At 35.8% G+C, this 18,779-nt stretch overlaps 1 protein-coding gene across 1 annotated transcript; it reads right to left on the reverse strand.

The window, feature by feature from the left end:
* Positions 1–8,145: 8,145 nt before the first annotated feature.
* Positions 8,146–18,536, reverse strand: LOC128746226 (UPF0746 protein DDB_G0281095). The gene is made up of 3 exons (XM_053843273.1): positions 18,285–18,536; positions 8,855–9,184; positions 8,146–8,433 (listed from the first exon to the last, which is right to left on the reverse strand). Exons 1-3 carry the CDS (start codon positions 18,534–18,536, stop codon positions 8,146–8,148), a joined length of 870 nt encoding a protein of 289 aa, XP_053699248.1.
* Positions 18,537–18,779: the final 243 nt, after the last annotated feature.

An 18,779-nucleotide genomic window follows, 5' to 3' on the forward strand; every position in this document is an offset into this window, starting at 1 on the left:
GCATGTAGGTGTTTCTGTAGGCAAATTTGTTTTCTATGGTGAATTTAGAACCCTTCCCTCTTTAGGAGGGGTATTATGACCCCTCTCCCCTTTAAGAGGGGGGGGGGGCTTCCATACAAATGAAATACAAATATCCTCATAATTTTAGAACTAATGAAGCAAATGGAACCAAATATGGCAAGTGGGAGGTTTTGGAGACAAGAATTTTTTTATGATGGTTGGAGACCCCTCACCCCTGTGGTAGGGGGATAAGGACTCTCATACAAAAAAACAGAAATTTTTGCGTAGCTCAAAAACTAATCGAACTCGAGAAATTTTATACTCTTTCATAAAGGTCTTTTATAAGGTTTTTCGCGAAATGGTATTCTGCGAAACTCTATATTCCGCGTTATGCAAAATTCCAATTAGCAAAAACCGTCTTTTTCAGGAGGAACACATTCGTATAACATTTTCATATGTAAAAAATTTGTTTTGCTCTACTAACAGAAAATGGATTGTCAGTGTATAGATTAGCAGTTTTTGTTTATACATTAGGCAATCAGTGCCTCTGAAACGATTTTATCCAGTGCAATTTTTAAAACATTTGTTGCAGCACAGCACTTCTACCGATCTTGCGATAGCAACACGTAAATATCATGGAGAAAACATCAGATTCCTGTTAAATTTCCCTTCAGTCTCGCACCATGCTCTGTACAAATGTAAGTACAATGCAAAACCAAGCAGTGGTTAAAATAATTTCCGGCGCTGATGTTCCTGAAACACTAGGCTCGAGTTGAGTTCTATGAGAAAGTAATGAAATGAAGCAGTAGACAGCATTATCACTGATTCGAAGATAACCAAAAAACAGATTTCTAAGTTCAGAGCGTGACTTTCGAAATCAATCCATTCTAAAACTGAACATATCTCTACCTAACTAAAGTTCCATTAGACTGTAAAGTAATTTCCGACGGTGTCTGATTACAAATCGAGATACGAATTCCGAACGAACGAAGCTGTGTGAAAATCTAACCCAGCTTTGTTAGACACCGAATACCGAACAGGAAGTTACTGTCCACCTTTGATACAAAAGCACCGGAAAGGAAACATGGAAGCCGACACGGGCAGCCCACAACCGTTCGGTTGCAGTGGGGTTTCCACCCAACTCTGTTAGTACCTTCGTTGTTAGCATATCGCAATGTCGCTAAAAGAAATGTATATGCAAACAATTTCCTCCCTGTCCTCGTAAGAAGCTGCTCCATGTCTATGCGCCTAGCTAACTTGGCCATCAACACGCGGAAGTCTTACAATAAAATATTGTTGCAATGCAACGGAATAAATAAAGTAGAAAAAGGCACAAACAAGTTGTTCCACCAAACCTGGGAATTGTGGTTTAATCTAGAGTGGAGTGACCATCTCGAAAATTTACACACGAACATTATCCAATTTCCTGGTGCTGAGTAAACTAGTCGAGTTAGATTTTATTCTTTATTTTTATTTGTTATCTGTTGTGTTTATTAAGTATTTCATAACTTTGGCGGTGATTTAGAAATTTCACCCGATTTAGATTAGCTGGGTTTGTTTATTTGACACTGCAAAAAGGCAAAAATAGTGTTTCAACAGTCGAAAATTGTCTTACTTATTTTTTGTTTTAGCGAAAGACACCTCACTGTGCGTTGTCGTGACAATATTTTTTTGCTACAAGGCAATGAGTCAAGTACAAAAGTCAAAACAAAAAGAAGGTTTCAAAAAGAAAAATGTGTAAACGCATATTAAGGGGTGCCTGCCAAAAACTATTATACGCTGCGATTCGTACGAAAAAAATATCGTAGCTAAAATTTACGCGAAAAAAGAAAGTAAAACGAAATAAGCTAACTAAAACGATTTGAAAGTGTAGGATGTCACACCGCAGATGAATGTCATTTTGAAATTGGTTATGGTGGAAAAGGTTCCATGCGGTTTACGGCGAAGCCGGCTATGAAAAAAGGAAGATTGTCATAGATCCTGCTAGCGAATATTAACGAACAATAAATTGTCATTCCGGTGGTATGATAGTGCGCTGCAGTTTAGTATAACGAGAAATCGATATCCGATTTTATAATTTAAAACGAGATGTGTAGGTATTCGTTAGCTTCACAGTGCTAATAGGTACGTAAGGATATTTTTTGCAATTCCGTTCGCCACACAAACATATGAAAAGTATAAAATTTATGAAAAACAAATTCGATCGAAGTAAAAATCGCGTATAGGTTGACTGGCATTGCCTGTTTTATACTTGTACAAAAACATACGGTCTGAATCACAGTTTATGTGTACATAGTAAAGAAGTCCCCTGCACAAATGAAAAATTAAAATAACAATACAATTACATATTAGATTTGTAGAAAAAAATGTTCAACTTCAGCTTAGAAAAATTACTACAAGAAAATGCTAGAATTGCAATGATTGCTGTGGAAGTTCAAAATAATTTAGAAGGATAATTAGTTGTATCCATCCGCCGGATTTTTTGGTTTGAAGAACTAGCAGTTGATAGTATTTTTCAGGTATGTACAGATAAACTTTTCCGAAAATAATTGCAACAGTCAGCAATCACCTAGGAACTCATTTCTGGCCGCAACAATTTTGCATATTTTACATAACATATTTTAGAGGCGCATTCATAAAATCATATCACGCATATGCGCTATGGAAAATCTGCTTTTTAGTTGTTTGCACATAGTGGATTAAACTAGTACCAATATTAGGTTCTTAAATAGTAAAAAGTCAACTAAGTTCCATTTCCTTAGCTTTCACTAGCGTGCGTGCCTAGACTCAAACAAAAGGTGGAGCACCCGACTTTTCAAAAGAACGTTTTGTCCTGGAAATCAAGTAATCGCAGGATGGATAGAAAATACCGGCCAATCGCCGGACTAGAAATCGGACTTGACATAGGGCATTAAATGTGACTTAAATTTGGGCTTAAACCTCTATTCCAAATTGAATTGAAAATGGGACTTAAATTTGGAGTAAATTGAACTGCAAGCGGCAAGAATTAGACAAAAAATCGTACGTATAAAAAATTTGAAGTTTTTATTTGAAATTGGGCTAGAAATGGGAATTGAATTAGACTTGAAATTGGATTTAAAATTGGGCATAAAACCCAATTTTACACCCAGTTATTTAACAGCAGTTAACACTGCTTTCCAAATCATGATTTTTTAGACATTCCAAGCCTAATGAGTAGACTAATTTACTCATTTTAAGCCTTTCGAGACCCAGCGAAATAGGGATTCGACCATGCGTGATTCGGCCATGCGTTGATGAGTTTCGGCTATTTGTTTTTCGGCCATTAGTGTTTCGACCAATCGGTACCAGCCCCTCACAAGATTTACCTCTTTTCTGTTCCGTTTTTTCTCTTTTCCAGTATCGTTTTTCTACTTTTTGTACCTTTTTTTCATGTTTCCAGGATCGCATTTACTTTTCTCCTTTTTCCTTCCGTTTTCTGTTTTCCTTTTTTTCTCTTTTTTCGTTTTTACTGTCCCGTGTTTTCTGTTTCCTTGTTCCGTTTTTCATCGTTTCCTGTCCCTTCGTTTTTCTTACTTTCAATCCTGTTCTAGCACTTATTTTTAACTCATTTTTTTGTAAATTTCGTTCCCATTTCCCGCCTTTCCTCTTCTCTTTTTGCTTTTTTCGTTTCCAGTATCCGTCTTTCTCTATCTCCTTATATCTTCCTTCGTTCTTGTTTTTCGTCTTCGTCTGTTCCGATTTTCCTCTTTTAAATACCCCATTTTTAATTCGTTGATTTTGCTTTAGGGTCGCTTCTTTCCCTTTCACTTCTGGGTTTTCAGGTTTATTATCTCCCGGTTTTAGTCTTTTTCTCTCATGTTTTACCTTTTTTGGTTCATTTTTTCTGCATTTCGTTTCTTATTTTACTAGCTTTATTTTCCCAGCATATGCCCATTTCCATTTTATCTCGTCTTTCTCATTTTATTTCCCGTTTCATTTTCCCTTTTTTCGTTTCCTCTCTCTCTCGTTATTCTTTTCCCTTGTTGGTTTCTCTTGTTTTCTGTTCCGTTTTCCCTTTCTTGCTTTTCACATTTTCTTTCCAGCTTTGCCACCTTTTCTGAGACGTTTTTTCCTTTTCTGTTCCGCCTTCCCTCTATTTGCCCCGTTTTCTCTCATTTTCTCTCTTGTTTTTCTGTTTCCATTCTTTTCCTGTCTATTTTTTCCCTTTTTAGTTCTGATTTTCATCTTTTTTGGTTCGTTTTTCGTCTTTTCTTCTCTTTTTCTTCAATTTAAGACCTGTTTGTCCTTGATACGTAACTCCTTTTCTAGTTTTTTTGCTTTTTTTGTTCCTTTTTTTCTCTTATTATGTCCTACTTTACCTCCGTTTCTGTCGTTGTATTTATAGTTTTATCCCGTTCGTCTTCCGTTTTCATTTTTTCTACCAATTTTTCTCTTTTTTTGTTCTCGTTTCTCAATTTTTCTGCTCTCGCCTGCCTTTTATTTTTCACGTTTTCTATCTTGTCTTTTTCTCTTTTCTTTTCAGTTTGTCTCGTTTTCTGTTCAGTTTATCCTCAGTTTCATTTTCGTTTTCCTCATTTTTTTGTTGTTTTTGCTTCTTTTCTCTTCTGTTCTCCCTCTTTTCCAGGCCAGTCTCCTCTTTTATGCCTCGTTGTTCCCATATCCCGAGTGTCCTTTCGTTTCGTCTGGGTTTTTCTTTTCTTCTCTAACTCGAGTTTTTCGGCCCTAATTCAGAAATAACAATAAATGAGTAATTTTCGTTGAAACCGGGCAAATACTGACACGAAGTCTTCAAATATTGAAACTTGTGTCAAGTACATGTTGGTTGAAAATGGGTAAATAATGAGAATTACACTTTTAATATCTCCAAATAGTGGACCCCTCAATTGCCAAGGGGCCCAACAGCTTAAAAAAGGTTGAATTTTTAGCATGTCTTGGGATCTAAATCATGTGATATTTCTTAAATTTGCAATGAAACAACTAACAAATGGCACGGTTTTGTAAGGAAGAAGTACAGGGCTTTCAAATGAAGTAAAAAAAATTGTTGGTGGCCATCGCCTTATTGGCTTTTATCAAAAAATCGCCGTTTTCGCCATGAACCCCTATCCGAATAAACGTTACAGGAAACAGGACCCTATTCTCACAGTCACCTCACCTAAATTTTTTAGATGAGGGGACAATTTGCGATTCTTACAGTCACCTGGGTGACTGTGCAAATCAAAAGGTGAGGTGACTTTAGGTGAGGTGACAGGAAAGTGAAAGAAGAGAGGTGAGGTGAAATGACTGTGAGAATAGGGCCCACAATTATAAAATTAAACGTGCATTGCCATTAACTGAATGAAACAATCAGTTATCTGTAGCAAGGTTGACAATTTCCATATAATTATTGTGATATTTACAAAATTTGCTATAAAACAAACCACAAACGACACGGTTTTGTAAAGAGGAAGGATCGAATCTGTTCCTTCAAGAAATCTGTTCCGAACACAATTATCATATTCAAAACAAATTCCGCATGTGGCTCTGTGGCTCCAAAAGCGAAAGCCGTCTACAGACGGTCCTACCCGTTACAGAATTAAATTATACCATAACCAATATCTAGTCCCGGCCAGAAATGAGTTAAAACATACTGAAAAGATTCCCTTTTGTTCATATCGAAGAACTGAAGACCCCATTTCAATTTTCTAACTATGCTAAATGTTGCTCCAATAAACCATTTGAATGTTAGAATCCTATCGAGCGTCAAGTTATATGCATGTTTATAGTAGACGAACCGTCATATCCTTTTTGTGGAAGCAAGAATGAAAACCTAAAAATTGAAATACCTACAAGTAGTTTCTACCAAAAAGGCACTAAACGAACGTGTGTGTCGTTTTACCACAAAACTCGAACGTACGTATCACTTGAACCCTGTCCTGTCCCACAAATTCCTCAAGCGCAAAACGATGGTTAAAAATTCATTACTGAAAATTTAATTTTAGAAACTTAAAAGAACTTTTAATTAATTGTTGACTAAAAAAACAGTTTTCATAGTGAACCACTAGCCTAAAACACATCATAATCCTATTATCAGTCCCAGAGAACATCGTTGCATATTGTCGACATATCTATTTAATTGTTACCATTAAAAAAAGTATGTTTAGCAAAACTTAATTAATCCATGTAAATATTTGAAAAAAAATGGAAGGTTCCTTGTTAAACAGGAAACATGTTTATAAATCAGTGTTCAACAATTATGATGTTCCGATGCTCCAAGCAGTTTACTTGTACAAATACACTAACCGGGTGCTGAAACTAGAGGCACTAGAAGAATGACTTTTGGTCGACCAATGGTCGCTAATAAACGAACGAAGAAAAAAACAAAAAATAACACACAATTTGATGACGTCTTTTCATAACAAAATTTTTGCATAGGCAATTTTGTAGAGTCGCGCAACCGTTTGCGTTTTTCACGCGTTAAACTAAGTAACAAAAACAAAAGGAAAAATCAAAATGAAAAAAAAAATACCAATGAAAATAAATTTTTGTACGTACCGGCCACAGGCGAAAAAGAGAATTTAGCAAATCGAAAGAAGCAAAAGAAATGCAATTGTAAATTTAAAACGGGAAATAAACTATAAATGTGTTATAAGCATCCTGAAAGTTATTACTTTTTATTGAAAATGCCCAAGATTGACGGCCAATTATCATCTCTTGAAAGATTTAACCCACGCAATTGCAATCCTACGGCTAAGAGAGGAAATTATTTGGACTTGGGTAATACAAGCGTGTTCCATACAACTGATAAAATAATAGCCCAATTCGGTCTGTAGTGAAAACCACAGCGCCACAGAAACTATGTTAAATAGTCGAAACCGCAACATTATCGCTTTTAAAATATTGTACCATATGCTTTTTGCCGAGATCTTTGTGCAATACGTAGAAGTGTACAACGCGCTCGCTAAATGCTTCTTGTTTGATGCCATTTTGAGTAAAACTGGGTAAGTATAAACAAAACCAAAAAATACTGGCAGAAAGGGGAGAGAGAGAACTAACACATACATACTCTCATTTCTCTCCGAGCTCGTTTGTTGTTGTGCATGGGGCCACGAAAAAATTCCAAAATTTTAGTTTCCACCCGTTATATAATGGGCGTAGAGAAACTTAATTAGAGAATGGCCAACGTAAAACGTAACGCAATAGCTCGCCAGTACTTGTCATTATTAAACCAGCGACACTCTTTAATGACAGTTTGGCTGGAATTTCCATCATCCATCATGAGTGTCGTTGGTTTATTGATGCGAGTTATTGAGTTACTGGCCATACTTTGATTGAGTTTCCCTAAACGGGCGACAGTAGTTTAGTGAATAAAACATTCGGGTACGAAGGAGCGTGGATGCGAGCCCCATCTGCCATTGCACAACCCAATTTATTTGTAGTCTATACATAAATTTTCCGGTTCACCCAACTAATTATTAATCATTAATTAATCATCACGTAATCATCAGGCACTTCCTCTCTTTCCAAAATAGTTTATATCATGACCATAGAGTCATATTCGATTAAATAAAAAAACATGTAGCCTTGAGGTATATGCCCAGCTAAATGGGTTGAGCTGTGTAGAGGCATGTTGTTAAAGTTTGTACGGATAATTCTCGTACCTGCTGTATACTTATCAAAGAGAAATGGTATTGCATCCGAATCATCAGAGTTGCTGCGCTCAGTTATGTTAATTTGACTGTAACCAAAATTTAAATGCAGTTTTTATCAAGTTCTTTCTGTACAAGGAGCGTCTCAGTTTATATAACAAAGCCTGCTGCCTGCCCATTTGGAAAGTTCATTCTCGAAGTGAAATTGCATCCTCCAGCAGACGAGAAAATCGAAGAAAGAAAACCGAAAAAACCTAGAGCAGTAATCGTACCTTTATTATAGATAAATTGTCAAACATAACACTTCTCAGTCTAGTTAACAGAAAAACAATCCTATAAAATTAACTTAAATGGCAAAACGGTTCGTCCGCAACTCGTAGGTATACATAAAAATTCGAAACAAACAGACCTGTAATTTACTCGTACAAAAGTTTACAAACAGCCATCAAAGCAAACTATTATCACCTAACCTCTAACCTGGCGACTAGCGTGCCAACAGGAGCGCCAGCCAGCCAGCCAGCCGGCCAGGCGGTTGGCTTTAGAAGTTATATTTGAGCCCGTTGCTGCTAAACTTCACCTGCGACACTTCATTCGATGGCGAAAATGCTACTCCAATCAATTTGTTCGGTGTGGCACCTGCTTGTGCGGATGTCGAGTCCTGATTTTGCTGTTGCTGCTCTTGTTGCTGCTGTTGTTGTTGGGCATCCAATTGTTGCTGTTGCTGTAATCGCTGCTGTTGCTGCCGTTGGACGTACTCAAACTGAGATTGCGGCTGCTGCTGCTGCTGCTGCTGTTGTTGTTGCTGACCGGAGTAAAACTGGGCGGCCTGGATGGAGTACAGTTTCCGAACAGTGGAAAAGCCGAACGAAAGAAGAAAGGTGAGGTTAATTAATAGCTTGTTGGACAGTTTTCAGTTTGTGGTTCAGGAATGGCCGGCCGGCTGTGGTTCGCGCTGGCCGGCTCTCGTGGCATTGGTTGTTATCTACGGAAAACGAGGGATAATAACCCGCCGGATGGAATTTATTAATGATTCGAGCTATGGGTCGGTTTGTAAGTGCTGTAGGATATGATGTCCGTTGGAAGGTTACGCAGGTAGATGATGATTAACTCGGTGGAAAAGATGAATATTTATTCTTTAATTATTTCCGCGGTGAACAGAATAAAATCAACTGTTCACCCTCTCTTGTAATATTTATTGAAGGTAATAACTTGGGATATCAAGCAGTGGAAATTGATCTTAACCATACCTGCTGGCTTTGCAAATAGGACTGGACATCCTGCGAGGTGTAGTATTGCTGTTGCTGTTGCTGCTGCTGCTGTGACTGCTGTAATTGTTGCTGCTGTAATAATCGTCGCTGTTGCGCTGCCAATCGAATATTGGGATTTATGTAATCCTCTTGAACGGTTGTGTACTGAGGTTGTCCTGTTGCCGATGATTCGCCAGCAAATTGAGACACGAATCGATTGTAGGGTTGTTGAAGCTGCTGTTGCTGTTGATATTGTTGAGCAACTTGGGGCTGTTGGTAGTACTGCTGGTAGTAGGCGGGATCATTCTGGGCGTAAGTTTGAGGTAAAGGCTGAAAAGAGTACGAACGAAAAAAAACAAAATCGTTTACTCAATCTTCTTTGATTTTTTTTTAAATTACATGGTCCAAAGCAGGGAATCAAAATATCATTATTCATACCCCGAATTAAACGACAAAAACGAAGAGCGATAAACTGGTTGATCTCTGCCTATAAAACAAACATACGTAGCAACCAGAATGTATCACGACGCTAAAATAAAGTAATCAACGATTGTCAGCTCGCGGGTATGAGCAGGATAACTTTCTTGTTTTGGTGTTACAGGTATACAATAAGAAATGTGTTTATCGTAAGTCGGCTGGTTAAAGACAATACTTTATCAGTAACTTGAACAAAAGGGACAAACAGTAAAAAACTTAAGAAAATGACTAGCTTACTTTGACCCGAAGTCTAGCGTACAATGCTTACCACTGGTAAGTTACCAGAACGTTACCTTGGTAACTACCAAGCGCTGCCGCTGCCGATACAGTGTGACATGATTAGGTTTGCTTTTGTTGCATACAATACGTATTTCATACAACGATGTGTCTTTTCCGCAAGCAACAGCTTGGTTGTCATGAAACATCTGTATCCATGATAAACAGCTACGATATCTTGTTGTTGTCCTTAAGGTGCGTTTTGAATTGGATAATTTTTTCGACACCATGAGGAATGCTACATGTGGTATGCAACATGTTGCTAGTTATTGCTCAATATTGCTTCTGTCGCCACCTGAACATTTGTGATACTTTGCCGTAGTTGCTATTGTCATAGGAAAAAGTTGCATGCCAAATGTTGCCAATCTAAACACACCTTTACTTTCATGCAATTGTGACAATTTTTTATCACATTTTGTCCCAACATTTTGAAGTAGGGACAATACCATTGTCTGTTGTGCGTTCGTGATATTTGATTGCCTGGTCTAAAGTGAGGTTAAAACGAAACATAAAACTTGTTTGTTAATTAAAAGTTAAAGTAGATTTTGCTATAACAAACTTTCTAACACGAGAGCTTGAATTTTAGCTAAATCATTTTATGCTAGTGAGCAATGACAAAACAACTAAATAAGTTAGTAATAATAATTATGATTTACTTCGCCGTCTGTTTTTTTTCTCGCCACAAACAGAAAGAAATGAGTAAAATATTACAATGATGCACACGAATCATTTCCAGCTATTGCATAGATGAATGCTTTCCATCTTCCATCTATCTCGCAATATTCGCCTCAAGCTTGTTTACTTTGGAAAAGTATTTTCCAGTTATTTGCCCACTCCACACTTTGTCGGAAAGTTCACCCGAAGAAGTGTAAACATTCTTTCGGTTGTCTTTTCGTACGGCACCCAAACGGGCGACCCGGTCTGCTTTCGACGCGTCGAATTAAACTTCTTTCGAAAAGGAAATTATGGCGAAATTGCTGCATACCGCTTACAGTCTTATTCCTTCGTTGATTTTTCTCCAAAGCTCCTAAAACTATTTTGTCCCGTCCCGGTGATGGCATGGAAAAGTATAAGCAGCCAGCAGCGCCAGCGGTGCAAAAGTAGCTTCCTAACGCGGTATTGTCAGCACAGCTTCTGCACTTGCGTAAAAAACAAACTCGTAAATTCTACTTACTTCGAGGAAGTTGAAAATTTAGCTTGCTAAAAGGAAAACTTTTTCAGTCAAGTTAGATTTGACCATATATTTCGGTACTGTCCTTCAGTACATTACGCTTGTTGTTTTTTTTCACGAAGAAATTAAATTAAATGTGTTTTAGTTGGTTGTATTCACTGGCGTGCCCACCCAAACTGAGGTGAACGGTAGGGAACCAAACTTTTGTAACATTTTTTCAATGTAACTTTTTTTTGGATTTAATTTTTTATTTTAGGTATTCTTTTCAATCTTTGTTACAATAAGTTTAATTGAATATAAAACTAATGTTCCCTCAACTTCATTTCGAATTGCAGAAATGGACAACTTTCAAGGCTTGTATTGTTTTACTTAACCTTGTTCGAGTATTAGTGATTTAATTTAGTTTTAAAACTAAAAGTTAGGTTTATTTGCGTCAAGTTTATTTCAAATTTTCGGTATTTTTAGTTTCTTTTATATGTTTTGTTTTACACTTAAGTACTTTTTTTACACGGTTTAGTTTTTTGGGTATTAAGAACGGGGTAACTTAGAGACCATTCATTTATTTTTCAATACATTTGGGAGTGGCTCGACATTCCTCACGTAGATTGTAAATAGTTCCTTAGCTGCATCGTTTTCGAGTAATCGAATAAACAAACCGTGTAAAAAATATACTTGAGTGTATTCCAAACCCCCGATTTATGTTTTATTTTTTTTTAAATCTCTCGGCTTTACAACTTGCATGTAAAATTTACTTCTGAGAAGGCTAAAAGTTTAACAAAACACCAAATGAAATTTTCCAAAAACCTGACGTGAAGTTGGGTGGGCACAGTTGGAACAAAATTAAGCTAAACCTATGCTCAAATATAGGGCTGTTGAGAGAATAAAACGATTCCAAGTTATTTCACTTTTAAATTGACAAAAAATATCAACAGATTAACTGAGTTTTGTCGTATGCCAGAAGAGCATACGGTTAAAAGGCCGCTGCGTAAAATTATTACAAAACCCTACAACAAACTAAGAGCAGAAAGAGAACTGTGAAACACCGGTAATACATTTTTATGTCATTTTTGTATTATTTTGAATCTATTTTGGGTAATTTTTATACTGTTTTGTTATTTTGAAATCTTTTTTCTTACATTTTTGTATGTGTTCAATACACTTAAGTCCCTTTTTACATGTTTTTTTTATGATTTTTGAATTACGCGGTTTTTTATGACGATTTTTGAATTAATACGGTTTTTTACATAATTTTTTGAATTAACGCAGTTTTTTACAACATTTTTCGATTTAACGCGGTTCTTTACAACATTTTTCGAATTTACGCGTTCTTTTAAACGGTTTATTTTTACGCACCACGTATCCCCCGTGTAAAAAAGACTTGAGTGTAAGTCTGTGATTTTGCATTGTCTTTATCCTACCTGTGTTATTTCGAACATTTTTGTGCCACTTTTATATCGCTTTATTATCATTAGCTTAGTTTTGCTGTGTAGTTTTATTGTTAATTTTGTATTTCTGAATTAGTAAATTTTAAGCTGCTTTTGTGTTTGGTTTTAATTTTATTTGTCTGTTATTGTATTCAATATCATATTTATGCTATTTGTTTTTATATTATTTTGTATATCATTTTTATGTACACTAGAAACTGTTTTTAAGTCAATTCAGTTTACGCGATTTCGTTTTACATCCACTTTTTTACGTCCGGAATTTGAATTAACGTCCTCTCGTTTCACGTCCAAAATTTAAATTACAGTCCTCTCGTTTTACGTTTAAAATTTGAACTAACGTCCGAAATTTGAATTAACATCCTCTCGTTTTACGTCCAAAATTTAAGTTACAGACCTCTCGTTTTACGTCTAAAATTTGAAGTAACGTCCTCTCGTTTTACGTCCAAAATTTGAATTAACGTCCTCTCGTTTTACGTCCGAAAATTGCATCAACGTCCTCTCGTTTTACGTCCAAAATTTGAATTAACGTCCTCTCGTTTAACGTCCGAAATTTGAATTAACGTCCTCTCGTTTCACGTCCGAAAATTGCATCAACGTCCTCTCGTTTTACGGCCAAAATTTGAATTAACGTCCTCTCGTTTTACGTCCACAATTTGAAATAAAGTCCTCTCGTTTTACGTCCAAAATTTGAATTAACGTCCTCTTTTTTTACGTCCCTCCAAGAGTGGACGTAAAACGAGATGTAAGTTATCACTTTCCTGTTTTTTGTTATTTCATTTTTTGTCCTTATTTTACCGTATTATTTTATCTTTGTAGCTACGTTTGTGTTATTTTTTTAAAATTCTTCTATCATTTTTACATAGCGTGTGTGTGTGTGTGTGTGTGTGTGTGTGTGTGTGTGTGTGTGTGTGTGTGTGTGTGTGTGTGTGTGTGTGTGTGTGTGTCTATTTTCTATCATTTGAGTTTGAGATCATTGAGTTTTGTATTATTTTTGTACCTCTTGGTTGTATCATTTTTGTATAATTGTTGTGCCATTACCAAGTTTTTATAATATTTTTGTGGCATCTTGTATCATTTTTGTGTTATTTGTCTAAATTTTAAATTAATTTATTGATTTTTTTTGCCCATTTTGGTATCATTTAGTGTTTTTATAACATTTTTGTATCACTGCTGTGTGGTTTTCAGTTATTTCTGTGTTATTTTGCACATTTTCGTTTCATTTTTGTATCAATGGCTTTTTTTGTGTCATTTTTGTATCATTTTCTCGTGCTTTATGTGGTTTTTGGATTTTTTGTTTCTATTTCTGTTTCATTATAGTGTAATTTTTTAAATAAATTTTTACTTTTTCGAATAATTTGTATTATTTTTACATCAGTTTGTGCATCATTTCTCCTATTTTCGTATAATTTTCGACAAATTATATTATTATTTGTACTATTTGTAAGTTATTATAGTGCCATTTTAGCGAAACGTTGAGCAAAATTTTCGTTGAAATGCATTTATACCGCCGTAATAATCGAAAGAGAGGGACACCAGAGAGAGCCTCTTAGTGTTACTTAGGTCCTTTTGAAAATTTACGAAAGATTTCTGTCTCTTTTGGGTTATTTTTACATTGGTTTTTGCATTTTTTGTGTGCTACTTTTATATTATATGTCATTTGTCATTTTGTATAATTATTGTTTTATATCATTGTCAGTTTTATCATTTTGATCCATTTCTGTTTAAATTTTTATGATTTTGCGTTTTTTTAGTTGAGTTTTGTACTTTATTGTGTTATTTTTGTGCCATTTTTGTTTCATGTTGCTACCTTTGTTGTTATAGCATTTCTGTGCCTATTTTTGTGTTATTTTTGCACCTTTTTGTTTATTTTAAATTAATTTATTGCCTTTGTTTGCCATTTTTGTATCATTTTTATGTGGGCTTTGAGATATTTCTATGTCATTTTGCTCATCTTCGTTTAATTTTTGGATCTTTAGCTTATTTTTGTATTGTTTTTTTTTCATCGTGTCTGTGGTTTATGGATTTTTGAATGTATTTTTGTTTCATTACAGTGTATTTTTTTAAATATTATTCCGTGATATTATTTCTGAATGATTTCTGAATGTTTTTGTTGCTTTTTTCGTATCAGTTTTATTTTAGATTCATTTTTATGTCGCTTCTGTTCCACTTCTTGGTATTATTTTTATATCTTTTGGTCGTTTTATGCTTTTGGCCTATTAGTGTTATTTTAATATCAGTTTTTGCTTCATTTTGTGCTATTTTCATTTCATTTTGCAGTAATTTTTATGGTATCTGTGCAATTTTAGAGCTTATATTCTTTTTTATCTTTTAATAATTTCATTGCTTTTGTTTGCATTTTTTATTATTTGTTATCATTTTGTGTTTTATATAACAATTAGCTGTAACCCCCGCGCGTCGCCTCGCGTCTAATTGAGAGCAAATTGGCGGTACGCTATGTACCTAACTCTATGAAGTGCAACTACGTTACTTTTGCTCGTCTTGAATGTAACCTGTATGATTGGTTGGAGTCTTTGGTAAATTTTAACCTTTGGGCGATTATTACCACGAAAATACATATCGCGCCCCTCGTTTTGGACATAAGCCTCTTATATTTATGATTTCATATAACTTTCATGCAGCTTTTGTGTCATTTTGTATATTTTCGTTTAATTTTTGCATTGTGTACTTTTTTGTGTTATTTCTGTTGTTGTTTTTTTAATTTTTTATTAAAATTAAATATTTCACTATTGTGTTTTGATTGTATACTAGTTGATTGCTCGATCTTACTCGGGGCTGTTTGTCTATCAGTTGTACATACACTTGTACAACTGTTATTGCAACGAAAATTCTCATAATGCTAGCAACAAAACCCTTTTACGTCATTCGAATGTGTTTAGTCTACCCTTTGTCAGCTTCCTCCTCCTGTTGTCCCCCAGCTATTCGTAAATCTGTGTTCTTTTCGGTAACCCTTATAAATCGATAGAAAGCTTTTTCTACGTTTTTGAACCTCACCTTGTCAAAGACCACCCTGCTGATCTTTCAGAAATCTCCTTCTGTTGGCCAGTACAACTACAATAGTTCCAAATGCAAGAGAAACGCACTCCTTTATCAATTTGAACCTTTTTCCCCTTGTAAGGTTCCGCCCCCTTTTATTGATCCCCCTGCGCTGATTTTTTTATTTCAAAAACATGTATGCCAAGTTTCATGAAGGACCGTCCAGGCGTTCCGGAGTTATGGCGGAACACACATTCATACTCACGTTCTTGTCCCCCTGTTAAGTCCCTCCCAGTCAGCTCCCTCTTCTGTCACGTAGCCAATTATGCATTTGGAACTCCCCCTCCATAGGGAGCAGCCCCCCAGTGTTGTTTCCTTATGTCAAGGGACATGTGTGGCAAGTTTGGTGGAGAACGGTTAAGGCGTTCTGGATTTATGACGGAACATACAAACATACGGTCATTTCTAATCTATCGGGCAATAGATCTTACTTGTGTTCCCTTTGTCCGTCAGTCACTTGCAGGGGAACTGTGGGTAAGACGAACAGGGTGGGTAAGACGGACAGGTGGTTGATACTACCAGTTAAGCATTGAAATTCGTAAATGTTTTGTAAAATCTTACTATCTCATGATTTCTGAACGTTTCCATCATCATTGAGAACTTTCAAATTTTGATAAAGTACAGAAAAACTGAAAATTGGAAGTGATTCTGCATTTGGATGTAACTTTTTTGCCATCGAAAATAAGCTTTTTGAATGACATTTTTCTAAAATGTAACCCATAACATGAAGTATTTCGATTTAATACCTTTTCAAGTAACGTCTGCATTGAAAAAATAGGTAATTTTATTTACATATGAAAAATTGTGAACGCTTTAAAAATATGTATAATGATGGGGTGAAATGGACAGCTGCCAGTGTGGGTAAGATGGTCAGTGAACATATTATAATAAAATTGTTGATTTTGCTTCTTAGTATTATCTCATGCATAAAAATGAAAATTTAACCGGCAAATATGGACTTCAAACAAATTAGCAGCAGCCAGGCACGAAATAGACTTTGGAATGCTTGTTCATATTGCCGCTGCCAAACAATTTTCGATTGGCTGACACTGGTGGGAAGGGGTGGACTGCCCCCTTCACTTTTTGCACGCTACACCACCATATCTTACGTATTCAATTTGTTAAGGGTCAAAAATAATAATATGCTCACTGTTGGGGCGATTTACAATACCTGTCCATACCCCCACGCATTGTCCGTTTCACCCGCAGGTTCACTTTTTCGGACCATTTTTAAAACTCAAAATACACATTGAAAAACATTTTTTGTTAAATATTTCACTAACTACTTTTGAAAACAATATATTGAACTGAAGTAAACTGTATTTAGGTTTTGTAAATCATAAGTTCTCTGTATTATATTAGATGTTCTTCTTAACCTGTTCGTCTTACCCACAGTTCCCCTACATCTGTTATTACAACGAAAATTTCCATAATGCAAGAAGTAAAATACCGTTCTCATTCAAACTTAGAACAGTCTCAAACTTCGAACACTTCAGAATAAAATGCTCTTAGCATCGCCTATATTATAAAATATTATGCTTATTATATACCACCGTGTTCGTTCGTTGTCCTCTGTCCAATGGTATGCAACAAGCATAATATTTTATCATATTAGCGATAATAGTAGCATTTTATTCTGAAGTGTTCGAAGTTTGAGACTGTTCTAAGTTTGAATCAGAACAGTACTTTATCTTAATTTGAATGTGTCTACTACCTTTGTCAGTTCTCCTTCTGTTGTCCCCCTGCCACTTGTAAACCTGTATTCTCGGTAATCCCTATAAATCGACACAAAGCGCTAAGGCGTTCTGAAGTTTTTGCAGAACATACAAACATACATTCACTTTTATATATACAGGGGTTAGACAAAATGATCGGGCCAGGCAAAATTTTGACGAAATTCAAACAGCCATAACTCCTACAAAGTAAGAAATTTTTAGATAATGCATTCAACGCGAAAATTTTTCTAGTGATAGAAAAATACTTCAAGATTCACAGTAGACGTTGGACACCGAAGATATTCCGGGTTGTCCGTGAGTATGTCAAAAACTAATTTTTTTATCGCTTGTATCTTTTTCTGTCAAAGAAATTTAATATTTTATCCCAAAACTAGACTTTATTTCCAGTCGATTGGTGAAAAGAGGATGGAAATATGACGAAAAACAACCGAGATGTGGCCATTTCAGTTAAAAAAAATCCTCTAGGTAAATATTTAAAATAAATGTTTTCCTGTTTAGCAATTTATAGTCTTTTTCTAATAAAAATTAATACGATAGCGAGTCTTGTTGCTTTTGAGTTATGGCTAATACACTGAATTTTTCTCAACCTATTTTAAAAATTCATATCTCAGGCACCAAGCGTTGCAGAGCAAAAATTGATTAATGAAAATGTTAGTAAATTTTCTCAGAAATCTAGGAAAACATATCATTTGGAAAAGGAAGCTTTGTTAAACCTCAAAGAAATTTTCATAAGATTTTCTCTGGATTGCTCAGCAAATTTGCTTGCATTCTCGTAAAAAAAATGTTTGTCCTATGATGGCTTAAGAGATATGATACTTGAAATAAACGATGTCCGAGAAAAATGGCAAATTTCTCTTGGAGTTTTCTGGGAAAACAGGAGACTTTTCTTACGAACAAAATTTTGTGGAAATTTGAAATCCTTCCACCCAAATGAGTCTCCAGGCATATTCAAGTTCAAGTTCAAGTTCAAGTGCAATTCCAAGTGCAATGCAAAGTGGTTGTATAAAAGATATATTGTTTTAAAACTGATAAGACGTTACACTTACTGCAAGTTGTGACACACTTAAGCTCTTATTTCACAAACCGCAAATAAACTGTAAAACGCCATTGTTTGCTTTTTATATGACCAAAGTCTAAAAATAAGTATCAAAATAGACGTACAGTCAATAAACTTTGAGATGGTTGGTGGAAAGCCCGTTGAAACTGAGTTGTAGTTTTGTTTTGTTTTTCAAAGTCAGAACCTGGCGTGTAATATTTAATTCTCAACTTACTGCGTATTGTTGGCTCTGTTGTTGCGGTTGCTGCTGCTGCTGGGCAGCCAGCAAACTTCCCTGCTGTCCATTAAAGTAGCGGGTGAAAGACTGCTGGAAGCCCGGCGTCCGGATTTGGAAACTATTCTGCGAGGCATCAGTTTGGAACGAAAGCTGACCGTCGACGACCGTTCCCAGCAGCAGCGCTGCTGATATGAGCAGCATTGGCAGCACTCTGTTGCTAGCGGACGGGAAAAGTTTTTGCTGTGCCATTTTTCCGTTTGCTTTTTGGCCGGGAAAAGTTTCTGTTCTGTGGCGGTCGAAAGACTCTGCAAAGTGGAGAAACTGTTACCGGTTTTTGGTTTCACGGTGGATTTTACTTTCGGTGAGTTTGTTAGTTTGTTCGGAAGCTTGATTACAGTTCAGAAGCAGTGGAAATTTGCACTTTACAATCCACACCAAACAGCTGATTTTTCTCTCTCTCTAGAATCATACACAAATATTTTCTATTTTTCG

This window comes from Sabethes cyaneus, chromosome 1 (assembly GCF_943734655.1).
Source record: "Sabethes cyaneus chromosome 1, idSabCyanKW18_F2, whole genome shotgun sequence".
Lineage (NCBI taxonomy): Eukaryota > Metazoa > Arthropoda > Insecta > Diptera > Culicidae > Sabethes > Sabethes cyaneus.